The 20,040-nt window shown below is 38.8% G+C and overlaps 1 protein-coding gene across 4 annotated transcripts in view; it reads right to left on the reverse strand.

Moving 5' to 3' along the window:
* Positions 1-7,736: 7,736 nt before the first annotated feature.
* The window catches only part of yaf2 (YY1 associated factor 2), a 109,197-nt gene continuing 96,893 nt past the window's right edge, over positions 7,737-20,040 (reverse strand). For all 4 annotated transcript variants that reach the window (XM_048607524.1, XM_048607525.1, XM_048607522.1 and 1 more), the window contains 2 exons: positions 11,751-11,903; positions 7,737-9,550 (listed from right to left, as the gene is read on the reverse strand). In XM_048607524.1, the coding sequence (XP_048463481.1) occupies positions 9,307-9,550; positions 11,751-11,903 (397 nt within the window). In that variant the 3' untranslated portion in view covers positions 7,737-9,306. The remainder of the gene's footprint in view (positions 9,551-11,750; positions 11,904-20,040) is intronic.

The following is a 20,040-nucleotide window of genomic DNA, read 5'->3' on the forward strand; positions in this document are numbered from 1 at the left end:
ATTAACCACTTACATTCTGGAGTTCACTCTCCAAATCCAGACTATGCTCCCCTGGATTCCAGCACCTACTCACAGGCACACATTTAGCTTTCACAGACAGCTATCTTCACAGCACTGGAACTGCCTGTGTTTTCTCTGAATTCTAATCTTGTTCAGCTGCACAAAGGAGACACAGCTTGTGGGCCTCCCACACCTTTAATCTTAACTGGACTGAATTATAAATGGTACATGGCTTCTTCTGAGCCCATACAATTGCTAGCGCTTTTCCTGATCCCTAAACCCAATATGGAGTGGCACTTCCTGGCTCCCCAGACATCTCCTGAGTCTTGATGGCTCAAAGCCTCTTCTCTTTGCTCTTGAATACCTGACTGCCTAGGAGCCCAAATGCAGCAAGCTTTTCCTCTGACTGTTTCCATCCAACTGACTACACTAACTTTTCATAACTCTTGAACTTTTCTGAGTAACCTATTAAAAACTTTGCAACTGACCACCTTTATTCCTGAATAGTATTGAATGTAAGCAATATTTTGGAACAGTCAAATGTAGGAAATTAAAACTACCTGTTCCCTGAATGTTACAATATTCACAGATTGCTGGCTTGCACAGTACAAAATGGATTACAAATATAGGATTTCATCACGCCTTCTTCATGGAAGAAAGAAACCTTCACAATAGTGAAGATTTCTTTTACAATGGTTTTGAAAATATTGAAAATACCAAGTTCTTATCATAAATATCTAACAAATAGCTTAATACAGACTGTACAAATGACTTATTCACTTGGACTTCATTGTAACATAGCTGTAAAAGCTTAAACAAAAAAAAAGCAAGAACATGTAACAAGCAGGATTAATAACAGTTGAATCATTGCATGATTATAACTCAGCATCAATGTTTTGCTTGTATCTTCAGATTTTGGGCAGAATGTTAACAATTACATTTTTTTAAATAATATTTTTATGGTCAACCAAATGCAGTGAAGATAAATCAAAATTTTCTTTCAAAACAGCTTGGACCAGCTTATACTTCTATTTTATACAATGGGTTTCCAATCTTTCTGGGGTAATAAAAAACCAATAAATAGTGATCTCTTCCACTTTGCATACAGATGCATATTAATCATAATATATGATGTAAATGAATTTTGCATCGCTTTCTCAACGTAAATGCAGAAGAACTTGGGATTCTTATTTTTCTCCTCTGTTGGTAGAAATGCACTTTCACTGGTTCTTTTCAATTTGGCATGGAAAGCATGTATTTCTAATTCACAACTAACTTCAAAATCACCTTTCTCAATTACATTCTGTACAATTTTTTTTGTTGTTTAAGGAAAATAAACCTACACCTAGGGAGATTTACTGTCGTTACCCATGCCTTTTTCTTGTTTGACAGTGATGTGCCACAGCATACATTCATTTTCTTCCAACTGATTCTTCAAAACTGACTTTATATAAACATCTTTCACCATTACCTGCAAACATTTTGTTATTCCATTATTTTACAATTAATTGATATTTTCATTCTGCTTAGCAACTGCTCCAGTCTTTTCAGTTGTTTTTGGTTCAGGGTCTATATAGATCCCTTACAGAGGTTTGGCTACTTCACACGGGCATTCTGTTCACTTTGGATTTTTTCCTCCATAGTTACTAACTCCTTCTTAAACTTTCAATTTACACATCAGCTCCTCATCCTGTTCCTTAAAATTTTCTGCAGCTGCTTTTAGAATCTGGATCTGCTGTTCTTTTCTGCACATCTCATCTTTCTTGTTCTCCAGATTGTGTCAGAATACAAAATTTTCTTGCATGTTTCAAGATGAAGTTCCAACAGTTAGAGTATTTGGTTCAATTCTGCATCCAACTCACTGTTGTGATTCATCAGCAATTGCTTCTCCTGTTCAAAGTGTTTTTCACGATACTTCACAGAGACTGTTAGTTGAAGGCCATCAAGTTTTACTTGAAGATCTATGTTGGTTGAATTTACTCTGGAAATAATGCTGAAATGGCATCATTACTTTGCATTTTTTAAACCAATCTTTTAGTGTGAAAATTGAATCTCTACACTGATCAGTTTTTCTTTAGTAGAGGATAATTCTAGATGCTGCCCTTGATATTCTTGCATTCCTGACACGAACTTGTTGGGGTTCTGGACTAGTTGTTTGTTTGCTTTATCGTATCTTAGAAGCTTAGGTTCCACCTATTGCACAAGCAGGGAACAGTCTAAGATATTCCTCCTGCAAAATCTCAATTTCTGTCATCTCAATGGCTCACTTGTAACTGTCAGAGATGCTAAGAATTTTATACCTACCAAATCATTACCTAGTATGAAATTCACCCCTTCCATAAGTGAACAAGGAACAATTTCCACATCAACAATTTGATCTACTAAGTCATTTGGTAAACTTTGTACCAATTAGCAGGTTTATAAATCCCATAAAAATACCTTATTAATACATACTGTCTTTCATCAAAATCTGTAACACAAATCACATCAGCCACCATCAATGACTGATCTGTCCCATTAACTCTCAAAACATTAAATTCTTTTCTTGTGTTGTTGAGCAATTAAGGGAACACTTCTTTAGAGACATAAGCTCTATAAACTCCCGTAACCAAACTCAATATAGCAGTATTCAAGGAAGCATTCTGTTGACCATCCTGAGCTATATCCCCCATTTTTGTTGATTTTGAAGGAATACGTTTCATGTACATAGTGTCACTGTTTAAAAACTACTTCCTTTCCTGGTTCTGTCTTTTCTGAAGACTCCTGAAGTGTTCCTATTACTCCTACTGATTAACCATTTCACTTCTAAGAATTTGTTTTACCTGATTTGTCTTATGGTGATGAACACAAAACTGGTTTTCTGACACCATGTTTATTCTCTATACTATTGACTGGGCCAATTTCCCCTTACGCATATAACCTAAGTTTACTTTAGCCAGTTCATGCATCCTCGTATCTTCCTCTTGCCAAAGTTTATTTTGCTGATTTCTTTCCTCCCTTGCCAACCAGTGTCTTTGGCATTCAAGTTCAAACATTTGACTTTGACTTTCAAGTTTAAGTTTCTCATTAATTTTTTTCCCTTTTCTATTTCAGCCTGCTTCATCTGCAACCAAATACTAGCCAGCTCAAATTGTACTGATTAGACTGTTCTTCATATTCAAGATGTTCTATTAACTACATTTTCATCGCCTCTGCTTTTTATTCAGACTCCAACATTCCCACTAATGCTGTTGACCTAGTCTTGGTCAATGTTTTCAAATCATTTTGGGATAGATCTCACCTCTCCAGAAAAGTCTTAGGAACTGACAAAGCCAAGTTGGTTTTCAAAATATATAGTAGAATTCACTGTGAAAATTTTAACAAACTTCAATCTATGCTACACTTGCATTTGTCAGTGGATTTCAAATCCCACAGATCTTTCACCGGACTGCTGGAATCTGGCTTGGAAGCAGTCAGTTTTTTTTTTGGAAAAAGTAGAGAAAGTGAGCAATCCCATGTACTTGTAAGAATAAAACCACAAATTTCCATGGCTTTGAACAGACAATAAACTTTACTATATAAAGTTAGAACCGAAAGACACAATCTACAACATATTCCAATGGCCAATTAGATTTAACCTGAGGTTAATACGGGTTACAGCCACCTGGTCAAACACCCTAGAGCACTTCAAGTCGCAAATGCAGTTACAATATATCCCATGGATTTCTCAGAACCTAACCCCTCCCCTCAAGAGATCAGTGCCAGTATGTCATCAAATTTCTTGAAACTTAAGGGACTCCAATTCTTCATTTGAAGACCTAGCTGCAGAAACTCATCAAACACCACTCTGTCACAGAATGTCTGAATGATTGTTCACATACTGGTAGCTCACTCCCTCAATCAGGACTGCACTCACCTGGATCCTGGAAACTATGCTGTAGCACCAACTCTCAGGCATAATTTTGGCTTTTCACAGATAGCTAGTTTCACTAGGCCGGTACATCTGTGTGTTACTCTGAGCTTGAATCTTGCCCAGCAGCACAACTAATTCTGCTTGTGGGATTGCTAATTCCTTGCCTTCAGCTGCACTGAATATCAATGGCATATGCCTTCCTCAGAGTGCCAACAACTGCCAAAATCTCAAATTCCTGGCCTAAAGCCCAATACATACGTGCACCTCCTTACACCCCAGACTTTGCTGAATCCCAGAGACTCTCAGCCTGCTACAGCAGCACCTTTTCTATATTCCTAATTAGCTATTTGATTAGGAACACAAAGGTAGCAAACATTTTCTCTTACTACTTCTGTCCAATGACTAAATTGGCTGTTCTATAGTCCTTGAATTGCTCCAAGAGAAAACTCTGCAACAAGTCCTGTCCTTGTTCCTACGCAATATTAAATGTAACCAATATTTTGGAACAGACAAATGTCTCTGGGAATTGTATGTTCATGAATGTGTGCATGTTGCAGTATTCACAGACTGCTTGCTTGAATGAAACATGTACAAAAGGATGATTAACATAAAGATCACTTACAACCTCCTTAAACTTTTGCATAGTCGCCCTTCAGTGCAGCACAGTTTATCATTTTTGGCCTTCCCATAGGAACAGGAGGAGACATTTTAAGAGCAGAATTGCAAACTTCTGTTACCTTTTGGATGCTGAAGTGCCTCCTAATTTCCCTCTTGAAAAACCTGACTCCAACATTAGATAATTCCACTTAGTCCTGAACATTCAACTTGCATAGGTTGAATCTGTATGTCATCTATCCTGCTTCTTATTAATCTACATTTTGGGAGATAATATTCAAAAGCACCAAGGCAGCTTCCATAGTTGAGTTAGTTTCTCCTTGCTGGCACCTCCATTGGCCCAAAGGTTGTTGCCACAATTTAAAATTGACAACATGATATCAATACTTGGAGGAACCAGGGCAGCATGGTGGCTCAGTGGTTAGCACTGCTGCCTCACAGTGCCAGGGGCTCGATTCCAGCCTTGGATTACTGTGTGTAGAATTTGCACATTCTCCCCATGTCTATGTGGGTGTGCTCCGGTTTCCTCCCACAATCCAAAGATGTGCAGGTTAGGTATATTGGCCATGCTAAATTACCCCACAGTGTCCAGGAAAGTGTAGGGAAATGCAGGGATACAGGGATAGGATAGAGGGGTGTCTGGTGTGATGCTCAGTGGAGGGTCGGTGTGGACTCGATGAGCCAAATGGACTGTTTCTGCACTGTAGGGATTCTATGGACCAAAACTGTTGGCAAAGTGGAGGCTGGCCTCCTTGGTTTGCATTAGCATCTCTGAATGTCAGGCCTGACACCTGTTTGGTAGGATTAGGGTTTTCTATCTTTTGATTGTGTCTCAACTCTCTCAATCTCTTCCCATCTTACTTTCCAACCTTCTCATATCAGATTACTTATTGCACCTCTTCATCGACAGGCAGTTGTATCATCTACAGCCAGTTAGAACATGCCACATGGATCTGTCACATTTCTATCTCCCCCTCTACTGTGAAAAATATGAAAATCTTCCCATTTGATATGATCAACCATATCTTTTCCAAGTTTCACTCCATGATATTGCTTTCACATGATTCTGTGCATCCTTGCTTGAACACAACTGAAGCATTTCTGGTAAGAGCTTGCTATTTTCCCTCCTAATTGTAGCTATCTCTAGAGTTGTCAAGAGCCTATCCACAACTTCTTTCTCAAAACATTCACCCCAGTCACATTACCTAAGGCACAGAGTGTCCACCAAACTCTACCTCAAACCATTTTTCTTATCTGTCGCATTGACCACATTTCTTAAATTGCTGTGACTCAGTCAATATTTTCTCAAATTTAAGACCAGACAAAAAAAAAATTGCCTTCAGTTCTGAGTGTAAAATCTACTCCCTTGTCATCAATTCCAATTTACTTCATGGCCATTTATTTAGTGTTTCATGTGGCATGGTAAATCCTAAATTTAGTTCTGCCCACAACTAGGTATCTGATACCAGATCCTATCCATTGTTATAATACACCTCCATAAAATTGTCTGCTCCAGTTATACCTTATCTCCACTGTCACTGAATACCTAATTCAAGCTTTTGTTATTAGTAAACTATTTCTTCCAAGCCTGCCTCCAATCCTCCACTGTCAATAAACTCCAAATTGTCCACAAACTGTCTTGCATCATTCCTCATCCTCAATGATGCTCTTGAAGTCCCCAACACCTGACACTTGAAATCCTCATTATCTCCAATTTAGCCTATGCCCTTCCTGTACCCATTTTGTAGCTTTCTATTCCCTCCCATTTATGACTGGCATTTTCTGCAACCTGTTGATTATTCTCAGCTGGATTTTGAAAATATTTTCACTTCAGGATTGCTATCCCCATCTTCTCAAAATTCATCTCTTTTCAGGCATCTCTCACATCAAATTTAAATAGCAATTCTTCCTTGAAAATAGAGAGCAAACAGTACAGGGCAAGCAAATTTGGAGAGCATCACAGCAAAGTTCAATCACCTTGCTAATCAAAGACCACAAAGATCATTAAGACCACACCCCAATTTAGTAAACAAAGATCAGTCTATAAACATATGGTAAATGCAAAAAATTTCGGGTGGATATTTCATACTTTCAGTTAGATTACCTCTTGTGTGCTTTGACAAAGCCCAAGGGAATTTTGTTTATTCACACCAACCACACACATGGACAAACTCAATATATGAGCATCTAAATGGAGGCATTCAAATGCAGAATCGCAAGACAGATGGGTATGGACATACTCAACCCTATGCTTTTGATCAATATGAATGCTCAAATCCGATGAGCTAATTAACTTCTTGTATCTATAAATTTGTCGTAATGAAGCTTAATTGGATGAAGATTCTTGATCAAATAAACCACCATTTTCATGGTTGCAGATTGTGCTTTCCTCAAAAGACTCATGGAATTCCAGAATTTGGTTCCCACATTGGAAAAAATATCAGAGTCTCCCTGAAAAACAAACGGATGTGATTTATTGATGGCCCTGACTAGTTTATAAATGTAATCCACAGAAGCACTATCAATTTCTTCAATAAACTGATGGTCCTGCAACGTGGAGAAATAGGTACAGCAGCAAGTCAATCATCCAGCATGACATCAGATGGGAAAATTACTTTACAAGACTCATAGTTTATAATAAATAAAAAGCATCATTATGTTTCCTTGTTATGAGAATATAAACCTAAACCAAAACAAAGTGATGCAATCAGCTGATTTCCTTCTTCCAGTAGAAACCTGAAAGGCAATGGCTGCCAGCTCCCAGAGAAAGAAACAGTGATTCCCTTAATGGCAACTTTAAGCAATAAGAAATATTCAATATTTTAAAACAAATGAAGTAACACATTTCCTGTGTCCTTAAAACACCAGTAATGGACGAGGAATGGACAGTTAGCTGCGGTGCCTTTTACAATCAAATAGTTCACTATTGAGTGTGATTGGCTGCCTAGAGTCCTATTGGTTAATCCCTATTAAGAAACTCACACCTTCAGATGGAGCAGCAGCGAGAGAACTGGGCTAGAGAGTTGGTTGAAGAATAAAAGCAAGAAAATGCACAATTATTGTGACTTACTTGTGTCAGTCTTCTCCCTGGAGTAATGTGATTAACCATCTGACGTGATCCTACTTACTGTCGTACAGCAAGTGCTTTTTATTTGAAAAATTCAATTCAATTATTGCAATTATGCCCGATCAACCCCGCAGCCTCCCCTTTTAAAAATGGATACTGGCCTTTATAATTCAAATATCTTTTAATTGTGAGTTGTTTTTTTTTCTGATAGAAATCAAATATATACCAAACACTACACAAATCAGCATGAACACCAAGAGTTTTCTTTAAAGGATATAAAAATCTCATGTAAAACAATCTATAATCACTGAATACAGGTATTAGTATCAAATACCTACATCTGAAAATACAGTCTATGCCACTTATTGCATGTTACATTGGAACATTATCTGACACCACACACAGTTGCTAGGCCCTCCCCATATCACCCACTAGTTTTGTTACCATTTAGTTTTTATTTTTCTACGGAAAAAAAGGTGTTTTGCCTGCTGGTAATAAATATAACTTCCAATCTGTTTGAGTTTCTATTTTTTTTTAGTTGTAATATCTTTTCTTTAAAAATTGGTTTCATTCCCGTGAGGTATTTTTCTTGTATTGCTTGGAAAATATGAGATGTAGAAAAAAAAGGGACAGAAACATATCTAGTACCAATTCAATGTCAGACCATACATTTCCACAAATCCTTTTGTTCACCTGCCAACCGCCTTTGAAGCAGTTCAGCACAAAAAAAATTTTTGCCAGTGACAACACAAACAGAAGGCTATTTAAAAACCAGGGTAGAGAAGTAAGAGAACTTCAAAGATAGAATGTGTTCTTGCATAACTTATTTATTACAACAATACGTATAAATACTGTCGCAAATTCAAAACATCAGCAAAACACCTTAATTGAAGTTTCCAGAACTGGCAACATCATCATAAACTATTCCCACACATACCATTAAAACTACTTTTAGACAATACTAAGCATCTAATTATTAGCGTTTCCTCCTTTCTTGCAGGGAGTGCTCAGCTGAGAGGACATGCATGAACTACAAAGTCACGCAAGCAACTCTTCTGCGTTCCCTCCCCATTTAGACAAGGGTGCAAAAAGACCCTCCTTTTTATATATATTACAGCAACTCAATTCCTTTACCCGAGTGGCTGCAGTTAAGTAGCATGGACTGTATCCTCAGTCAAATCTGGTCAATTAGCCCAAAACTACATATTAAAACTGTAACTTACTGAAATGAATGACAGTGGACATTGGTAATGCCACAATTTTAATGGCTAAGTGTTTTCTTCCCATCCAAATAACAAGTGTTGAAAAAACGTTGGCAAGAATTTATACAAATGCTTGAGAATGCTTTTCCTATTTAACCACACCAAGTACCAGCAGGTGCACTTAACTAGGCAAACAATTTTCAGAGATTGTTTTGTTACTGCAGCAGTCGATTGAAAATTGACCGAAGATAGCACTGAATACTTAAAGCCAGCTGCTTCACAATTCAGTTCTCGAACACATTACTTAGGCAGTCCAATCTAAGTTATAGAAAATTACACTCAAAAACATGCCGCAGTGCAGGAGTTCCAGGTTGGTATGCAAGTATTAGAAAGCATCGAAACCAAGACTGAAGAACGCAGCCCAATTTGCCAGTGATAACACCGAACGCCAAGGACTGAAGTTGTTGAGATGTTGTCCATTGAATCGTTGAGCAAGGAGCGAGTAAAGGAAGTAGGGGTCAGCTGGTACTTTAGTGGGATTCACCATTTACTGATCCTTCCCCTCTGGGCGATGATGATTGAGACAAGCCTTTTTCTGTGTTGTCAGAGCTGGAGCTGCTCAGACTGTGCTGGTCAGCAGTGGTACTCGAGGTAGCAGTGGCTGCTGGGGCTGACCTTGCCTTCTCCTTAAAGTCTGTAATAATGACTGTCAGGTCACCCACAGTCACTTCCAAATGCTGTGCACTGCTTCGATCCACATTTTTTAACCTCGGCCTAGGAAAATGGGGCAAAGGTAAAAACAACACATGAATAAAAGTAAACTTCAAAGACCTGCTTTTATTTAAGAATGTACAAAAAGATGGTCTGAAAATGTGTATGGAGCTGCAGGAACGCAGCAGGCCAAGCAGCATCAGAGGAGCAGGAAAGTTGACATTTCGGGTTGGGACACTTCTTTAAAAATGGGGAGGGGGTAGGGAGCTGGGAAATAAATAGAGGAGGGGTGGTGCTGGGGAAGATAAGTGGATGGTGATAGGTGAGTGCAGGTAGAGAGTGGTGGGGATTGCTTAGTGGGATTAGCAGGGTGGATAGATGGGAGAAAAGATGGACAGGTTGTTTCAGGTCAAGGAGTCAGGAATGAGAGGGAAGTTTGGATATGGGATGAGGCTGGGGGTGGGGAGATTTTGAAACTGGTGGATTCCATGTTCAGGCCATCGGGCTGTAGGCTCCCGAGGCAGAATGACGTGTTGCTCCTCCAGTTTGCATGTGGCGTCATTGTGACACTGGAGGAGGCCCAGGATGGACATGTCACTCAGGGAGTGGGAGGGGGAGTTGAAATGGTTGGCAACCAGAAAGTATCGTCGTTTGTCATGTACAGAGCACGGATACTCTACGAACGGTCTCAGAGTCTACGCTTGGACCATTGTCACAATGACATCGCAATGAAAATGGAGGAGCAACACCTCATATTCCGCTGCGGGAGCCTACAGCCCGATGGCCTAAACATGGAATCTACCAGTTTCAAAATCTCCCCACCCCCGGCCTCATTCCATGTCCAAACTTCCCTCTCATCCCCTCCTCCTTGACCTGACACAACCTGTCCATCTTCTCTCCCACCTATCTGCTCCACCCATCCACTGACCAATCCCCACCACTCCCTGTCTGCATTCACCTATCACCATCCCACCTACCTTCCCCAGTCCCACCCTTCCGCTCTCTATTTATTTCCCAGCTCCCTTGCCCGTCCCCATTTCTGAAGAAGGGTCCCGACCCAAAATGTCAACTTTCCTGTTCCTCTGATGCTACCTGGCCTGCTGTGTTCCTTCAGCTCCACACTGTCGTCTGTGACTCCAGCATCTGTAGTTCTTGCTATCTCTGAAAATGTGAATATTTGATTTGGCTTCCAATTCATGTCCTTACAAGCAATGAACACAAAGTACGTCAGGAAACTTCAACTTGTTGGAATATCTGACTGAAGAGACTAGCACATCATAATAAACTCCAATCTTAATCCATGACATCCATTCAAAACTATACTGAAATGAAAAACCAAGTTAACCACCACTAAATTTATTTATTTAACATCATTACTATAGGAAAAAAAATTAAGAGTAAGAAAATTAGCTCATCACAAGATATATGCTGCAATATGTCTCACATACTGCTCCCTCTTGGCCACTCCAACATCTACAAGGTATGTCCAAATTTTGATGAAATAGTGTCCACTTGCTACAATTGAAGAAGCTCAGCGCCATTCAGGACAAAACAATCTGCTTGATCAGCACTCAAACAACTCCCTGAAATATTCATTCCCTCCATTATTTGTACACAGTGGCAGCAGTGTATACCAATTACAAGATGCATTACAGCAACTAGCCGTAGCAGCAACTCCTTTGACAATGTCTCCAAAACCTGCAAACTCTGCCATCTAGAAGGACAGCACCAGACACACAGGAAGGCCAGCATGTCTAGGTTACATATTATCTGGATTCACAAATATATCCTCTGTAACTCTTTGCCACATAGATAGCAGAGATGGCTTACCACTACCTTCTGAAGAATAATTAGAGAAGGACAATAAAATACCCCCATCCGATGAATGAGTACATAAAATATTTCCCTGACACAAAATATTTCAGATGAGTGACAATTTTGTTTTCACTCTGCTAGTCATGGTATATAAGCAATCAGTTCTTAAACAGCCTTGATAACGAAGCAGAGGCTTTGGCACACAACTTATTTTAATTAACATGAGGAGTGAGTGACAGACAAACTGTTTTGTGCACTGCAAAAGCTAACCTTTGATCATTACAAAGCACAAGCATGAGCCTGTGATCAACATATTTGAAACATACTCCACAAGAATGTCCAAATACAGATCACTTAGTTTACAAACCAATGAAGGACACCATACACCTGAACTTTAAGGTGAAACATCTTGTTTGGTTTTGAAGTAACATCTTTGTCAAAGTGTTACCTTGTTTTCTTGTGACTGTTCTTTTTACTGACAGTTTCTTTCTCATTTTTTTCCTTCTCTCCCTTGTCTTTTTTCTCCTTCTTTGGTTGCGTGGGTGATGCAAATTGTTGGGTTACTTGCTGGGCCACCAACTGAGATACTGGGCGTGGCTTCCTAAAGTCAACACAAAACAATATTGCAGTGTTACATTTTGGTCTGCATCTTCAGGTGTGCAAATTAGAAGGAAAATTTAACGTAACAATCTCTCACCATTTCAGGGTTATGTACTTGAATTATTCCCTGTCTCACTTCAACATCATACACTATGACATGAAAGAGGAATTCAAAACAAGGCCCCAAAGATTCATACAAAGAAACCCATGATTCTTGTATCAGATTACTTCTATCCACCAAGATTTGCACCATGATGTCAGCATGTTATACATTAAATATTAAATGAACGATTTTGCTACTTCTTTCTTATTTCAAGCAGAACATTTCTATCCACTCTTACTGCTTCTCCCTGGTGAGGTGATTTATTTTTAATTTTAAAAATAAATTCATAAACAATACCTTTATATATACACATACACACACACACACACACAAACACAATTCAGTTCTGTACAGTAGCATATCAAGAAAAACAAACAAACATTGGAGTTTGAATCAATGCAAACAAACCAAAGGCATCTCTTACTTGAACAAGAAATATATTTACATGCATTTGAGGTACCAGGAGGGTCCGATAACTGAACAGGCGACATTAATTGGTGGGGACTGTATAAAAAGCATTGCCAATTCTTCTTTCAGAATGCCATCCCATCCTGGAGCACAGTTTGACAATATTTTAACATTGCAGCTTATAGAAGATTACTTGATTCCATGTCTTCTATTTGCAATCTTCTCACACCAATGTATAAATTTCCAAATACAAAAACAGTATCTGGCTCAGTGTTTTACCTATATATCAGGCTCCATATTGAGGAGCGCATCATAACCAAAGCATTTCAGCATAGTTGTGATAACATATCTCTGTCAGGACTGAAATTTATACTTTGACATAGAACTTAACAGGCTGAATTTACCACATGGTTGTCACATTCTCTCTCCTTTATCTAAAAATTGAACTGCATTGAAGAATTTATATGAAACCTTAGTAACCGCACCATGTTGGGACTCATGGCATGGACCTAATTGTGTTAAACTTGGTTAGAACAGTGCAGATTGGAGGATGATTTGATAGACGTGCTTAAATTTATGAAAGGAAGGGTCACAGCAAAAAGACTGTTTTCTGTGACTGAAGATCTAAACAGGAAATCAAAATGAAAGACAAATTCAGGGCATAGAATATTTTCTTTTCCACGAAGAGGATTACAAGGCTGTTGAATGTATTACTAGAGTTAATAATTGGTATAACTGAAATAAAGGACTGGAGTTGGATAAAAGTCCCTTTGCATTTTTTCAATTAGTTATTTTTAAAACTGTTGATGCTTTTGCCAAATTCTCACCTACGATAATTCTCAAAAACACTCCATGGAAAGCTAGGCAAGTGGTAAGATTCACATGTTGCTCAGCAACAGTCAATCCAGATGAGTGCAAGCTTTGCAAGCAATGAGCAAGAATTAAACCTCAACAGGAAAGGAATCTGCTGTAACAGTTGGGCACCAGCAGATGGAAGCATTGAAAGGCTGATTTATTTTCAGGATTGCATCCCTGCTAGATTTTCACATTGTCACAGACCTGCAACCTCTACTATTTAAAAGTCTAAAAATACACTTGAATTTATTTTTTGCTTTCTATAATTTAAACAGCACTTTCAGATATCTGTAAACAAAAAACAGAAACAACAACGCTATCGATTAGGACACACCACTGTCTTAATATTTGGCTCCAAGAGAAACTATGTACACTGGTGCAGAGAAAATACATTCATGCATTATTGTTCATATCATAAGATCATAAAAGAGAAATAGGCCATCAGCTCATTACGCCTGCTTTGCAATTCAATAAAATCATGTTAAATCTGATTGTGGCCTTAACTCCATTTGCCTGTTTGCCACCCATAACCTTCCATTTCCCTGTAGACTAAAACTATGTTTACCTCAGCCTTGAATATACTTAATGATCCAACCTCCACTGCTTTCTGTGGAGGAGAATTCCAAAGACTAAAGAACCCCCGAGAGAAGAAATTTAGCTTTTCCTCATCTGAGATGGATTAATCTTTATTTGTCAACTGTGTCCTCCTAGTTCTAGATTCATACGAGGAAAAGATCTCAGCACTGAGTGTGGATTGATGACTAGTGTTCCAAATTTACATGAAGGCAAGATGGGGCGTGAAGACAGAGCTGACTAAAGCAAATTGGGAAATTAAGGAAAGATCAGTGAAGGTGCAGTGACAGATATTAATGAAAATATTTCAGAACACTCAAAAATGATAAATTTCATAAAGTTAAAAAGTTTCTAAGGTAAAGACACATTCATGGCTAACTAAGGATATTAAACATGGTATTAAGTTGGAAGAAAAAGCAAATAATTCTGCAAGAATAAGCGGCAGGTCAGAAGACTGGACCAACTATAGAGAAACAGAAAACGTTGTCTAAAAGATTAATATGGAGGGAGAAAGTGTAAAAGTAAGATAATAAGAGTCTCTACAGGTGTTTAAAAAGGAATAAAAGAAAGAGACATTAGTTCACTAAAGAGTGTGTCCAGGAATAAAAGTGGAAAATGAAGAAATGGTAAATGAACTGAACGGATATATTGCATCTGTCTTCACCATACAGCATACAAATAACATGCCAGAAATAACTGTGAACCAGTGAATGCGAGAGAGGAAGGAACTTAAAACCATAACAATCACTATGGAGAGGGACCAAGAAAACTATTAGAACTGAAAACTAGCATGTCCCTACATCATGACTGTTTTCACTGTAGAAACTTTCAAAAAAAAGTGTGCTATATTAAACAATGTGTCAGTTTTAATTTTCCAAATATTAATAGGTGCTGGAAAGGTTGTATCAGACTAATGAATGTGATACCTCTTCAAGAAAGGAGAGAGAAAGCAAGAATGTATATGTCAGTTAGCTTAATATGTCATGGAGAAGATACTGGAATCTATTATTAATGAAGTTAAAGCAGAATATTTAGAAAATCAATTGTGATCAGGCAGAACCAAAATGGTTCTGGGAAAGGGAAATCATTTTCGACTAATTGACTTCAAGGAAGTAGCTAACAATGGGGATAAGAGGGAACCTATGCATGTGCTGTTCTTAGATTTCCAGAAAACATTTAAGCAATGTACCACATGAAAGGTTACTGCACAAAAGTAGAGCTCATGGTGTAGGTATTAACATACAAGTGTGAGCATGACATTGATTAGCTAACAGGAAATGGAAAGTAAGCAAAAACACGTGATTTTCAGGCTGGCAAGGTGCGATGTCAGTGTTGGGCCTCAACTATTTACAGTTTAGTTCAATGACTTGTATGAAGGTACAAAATGTATGGTAGCTAAAGTTGCTAATGACATAGTAGGAAAGTAAGGCATGAAGAGAATCTGAGGAATCTGAATAGGGATATCATAGATCATAGAATCCCTACAGTGTGGAAACAGGCCCTTTGGCCCAACAAGTCCACAGAACGACTCTCAGAACATCCCACCCAGACCCATCCCTCTAATCAACACCTCCCTGAACACTATGGGCAATTTAGCATGGCCAATCCACTTAGCCTGCACATCTTTGGACTGTGGGAGGAAACCGGAGCACCCAGAGGAAACCCACGCAGACACGGGGAGAATGTGCAAATTCCACACAGACAGTCGCCCGAGGGTGGGATTGAACCTGGGTTCATGGTGTTGTGAGGCAGCAGTGCTAACCACTGAGCCACCGTGCCACCCTAAATAGATATAGATAGCTTAAGAGTTGGCAGATGGAGTAGAATGTGGGTGAATATGAACTTGTTAATTTTAGTAGGAAGAGCATATTGACCTGAGAAATAAACCTGAATACACTTCATAAACTATTACCCAGGCTACTTTGGTCAACTGATCCGTCCAGTTCACATGTATATTAAAAAATGCCCATAATTATTGCAGTAAGTTTGTTTTTAGAACTTCCATTAGTTCTTGACTTATGCCTTGTCCTACAGTGTAGATACTGTCAGGATGTCATAAACTGCTCCAAAAAATTACCTTTTTCTTTTATTTATCATCTCCACCAAAACTGATTCCACATCTTGATCCTTCAAATCAAGATCATTTCTTACTATATTGATCTCGTGTTTCCCATGCCCTTTTCCTTTCTTCTTGTCATAAACATGTACTTTATGCAAAGCAGTGATTTTTACTCCATTGGCTGGAAACATGAAGTTGAGTTTGCACATATGATAATCACATCGGTATTCTGGATATCCACTGCTGGAAATGTACCATTAAATGTAGCTAACCGTGTATAAGCTAATCAAGTTTCAATTGGAAAATATAATTGTGCTTGAATTACCGGCATTTAGAGACAGGTCACATGATCAGCCAACACTTTTACATTTCTTAGGCACATACTTCCTGCACAGAACTGGACAAGAGACAAGAAGCGAAGTGGGGTTACTTTAATGCTATTTCTCAACTTGAGCCCTACCTGCTATGGTTGACTCAGTAGAGTCCTTTTTCTTTAAGCTTTCCAGTCCCTCCTTCTGACTGTTTAGTTTGAAACTCTTCCTTCAGTCCTAGTTAAATGATCTGCCAGATCATTAGACCCAGCGGGTTCAGGTGAAGGCTGCCCCAAGAGGATAGCTCTCTCTTTCCCCTTGAATTGAAGCCCAATTCTCCTGCAGCAATCTTTGAGCCTCACTTTCAATTCCCTGATCTTATTTAACCTATCCCAATTTGGTTATATTTCAAGCAGTATTTCAGAGATCATTACATTTGTGGTCCTGTTTTGTATTTTCTTCTGCCTCAGCAGAACCTCCTTCTTAGTCCTAGCTATGTCACATGAACAACTGACTCCATTCTCTCCCATTCCAAGCTCTTTTCCAGTCCTGAAGAGATGTCCTTAATCCTGCAACACAGCCTTTGGGATTTACACCATCAGAGAATGGTATCCATTCCTTTAACTATAACATCCTTTACTACAACTGCATTCCTTTTGATCCACTCACTTGAATGGCCTATTATACCATAGAATTGTGGTCAATTCTCTTCATCTTCCTACAGTTCATGTTCTCATCTGCATAAGCTGCAAGAACATCAACTGTGCAATTGCAAGGGCTGAGACTCCTCTATAGTTGGTACCTAACCTGAAGGGGTGTGAATGGCTCCTGAAACAGTGTCCAGGTAACTTTCCCACTTCTTGATGCAATACAATGTCCAAAGCTCAGACTCCAGCTCATTAATTCTGAGCTGGAGTTTCTTGGATGGATCACATAGGAGTCTAATAGTCCCACATGTGATGGCTGCAATGCATCACTAGCCCTGGCATCTTTACTGACTTTTATTTTACTCACGAGAACTAGCATTGTGATCACCTATTTGATATTTTTAACTTTACAGTACAAATTTATTACCATACTTGTATGTTCTCTGTACCAGTTTAAATGATTGACCCAGATTATAGTGAGAGAATTTTAAAAAAAAAATCTCACTAGCCAATCACCTACATGTGATCTTTATTAATGGCTCCAGGGTTCAGCTCTCACGTCTTGTTGTTTCTCGATCTCGATCTCTCTCTCCCAGAAGACAGACCAGAACTCCATCTCCTCCTCCAATGTACAAGATTCTCTCACTTACCAAATTCCCAGAGTTAAGCACACACTCTTACTGCATTCAGTCAAAGAATCATCTTTGTGCAACTTCCTGTGTGTGGGTCTTAAAAGCTACCTATATATATACCACGCGAAATTCCACTGACCTGAGATAGGCGCTGCTGGTTAGGAACTGATACCAAATTAACCAACTGCAACTGGAGCTGTTTCTCAGCAGTAATCTTGTTTATCACTGACTAAATCTAAAATAAACAACAATTTATGGTTAAGTTAAATCCTAAATACAAACCTGACTAGATTTTAGAAAGAAATGATCTGTTAAAATTTCACCACTGACCAAGTTTCTAGAGATAAACTTTCAGTGTCATTGCGGTCAGTCAAAGTTACATCTGTAGGCTACATCCTATATCTGCATGAAGCACAACGTTGCTGCAATACTATATTAATAATCCATTGGTTCTATATTAATCTCAAAACCGCTGCATTGCAGTTTAATGAAATTGTGCTAATGCATCATGAAAGCTACATAATACATTGTTAATGTTAATGTTGTATAATTGAGAGGAAGAAAGAGAAAGATTCCATGACAAGGTTTCAAAGAAAGCCAGTGTTGTATAAGGTAATGGTTCTGAAAGAGTTAATGTTGAAGTCGCAATTGCTCCAGCCAGTCCGACAATTTCTCTCTGAGTCTGTGTGTGGGGAAGTTCAATAGTAGTCTATGTAGGGAGCAGACATATTCTGGAGAACCCCGGGTAATTATGCCTGACCAGGAAAGTAAATTGTACCTGTTGTTATCATCTTAGTTAAAAAAATGGTTCTCTCTTCTTTTAGACTTACCAGTGCATCTACACTCCACCTATTCTATTCATTTGTGGCATATCAAGGTATCTTGATATGCATTACCGCTGATTAGACAGATCCTGGACATAGTACAGACAAAGGAGGATCTGTGGCAGTAAACTACTTCAAATCAGCCTTACCCTAGCTACATACTGGCAGAGGTGGCAGATACCACAAGGTGCCAGCAGTGGCAATCAGGGTGAATACTGCAGCCGATGGCTTCCCCCTTGAAGCCTTGGCCAATATCAATGGTAAAATATTGAAGATGCTGGAAATACTCAGCAGGTCAGGCAGTGGCTGTGGAGAGAGAAACAGAGTTAACGTTTCAGATGTTCTGTGCTGTTTCAGTCTTTCATCAGAATATGTAAAATATCAACTGATTCTCTCCCCACGGACATTGCTGAGTATTTTCAGCATTTCCTGATTTTTAAATCAGGAAACATGATGTGGTCATGACCTTCGTTGTTAGGGAGACTGTAGTGCCTGTAAATTGTCTGTTTAGTAAGTACGCCAAATGTATTTTACTCAATGTAAACTGCTTTGGGACATCCTGGGTTGTTAAAGGTACTATACAAATGCAAGTTTTCCTTCTTAAATTTGCTGAGCTGTGAATAACAAGGCACTGGTGGCCAACAATACTGTTTGGAGATCTCAGGAAGATCGGAATCAAAATGGCCAAACATCTGGAAAAAGTTTCCAACTATTGGTTTAAGTGCCCTTGCTGGCTCCTAGGCCAGCCAACTCCAAAGTAAATTTGTCTAATTTATTAACAGCAACATCTAAGCAAATCTGGTTTGATTTTCTCAACTGGGTCTTCTTGGAGGCTACCATTTGCAAATCTGGCCAGATTTCTTTTGGGGTTGCTACTGTTGGCAGTGAACCTGTATGTTCAGAGCCAATGGCATAAGCAGAATTAATTTTCAAAATGTTTATTCATAGGATGTGCATATGACTGGCTAGGCCAAGATTTATTGCCCAGACTGCAGCTAAGAGTCAGCCACATCGTTGTAGATCTGGAGTCACATGTAGGATGGGTCAGACCAGTTAAGGACAGATTTGCTTCTCTGAATGACATTAGTGAACTAGATTTATTTTTAGAAACAACCAACAGTAGTTTCATGAACAAAAACAAAATTGCTGGAAAAGCTCAGCAGGTCTGGCAGCATCTGTGAAGGAAAAAACAGTTAACGTTTTGGGTCCGGTGACCCTTCCTCAGAACTAGTTTCATGGTTGCTTTTTTTATTGAATTGAAATTTCATCATTCACCAAGGTGGGATTTGAATCGATGTCCCAAAAATGATAGCCTCGTGGTGTGACCATTATGCTATCCCATCACCACAAGTAAATGTGAAAGCAGGTTGACAGCTAGAAGCTATGAAAACAGCTAGCTCTCATTTTCATGAGCAGTGCAGTGAAAAACTTGACAAGAAAAAGACAGGCTGTAACAAAATAAGGAGTTGTAGCAAAATGGATGACCCTTGTTTACTGTCCTCAGGTAATATATTGAACTAGGGGCGAATAAAAGTTTTAAGTCACCTTTTCTAGACAAGGGTGACAAACTGTATAAAAATAAGTGGAGCATGAATAAAAGATCTGAAAATAAATGACAAACTCTTTACCAGACATATGGCAATTCTGTGGCTTAGCTACCACAAGTCTCAACACAGAAAATATTCATGGAATAATTGTTAAATTATACAGGTCAATACGACATTGC

Source organism: Rhincodon typus, chromosome 18 (assembly GCF_021869965.1).
Source record: "Rhincodon typus isolate 14 chromosome 18, sRhiTyp1.1, whole genome shotgun sequence".
Taxonomy (NCBI): domain Eukaryota; kingdom Metazoa; phylum Chordata; class Chondrichthyes; order Orectolobiformes; family Rhincodontidae; genus Rhincodon; species Rhincodon typus.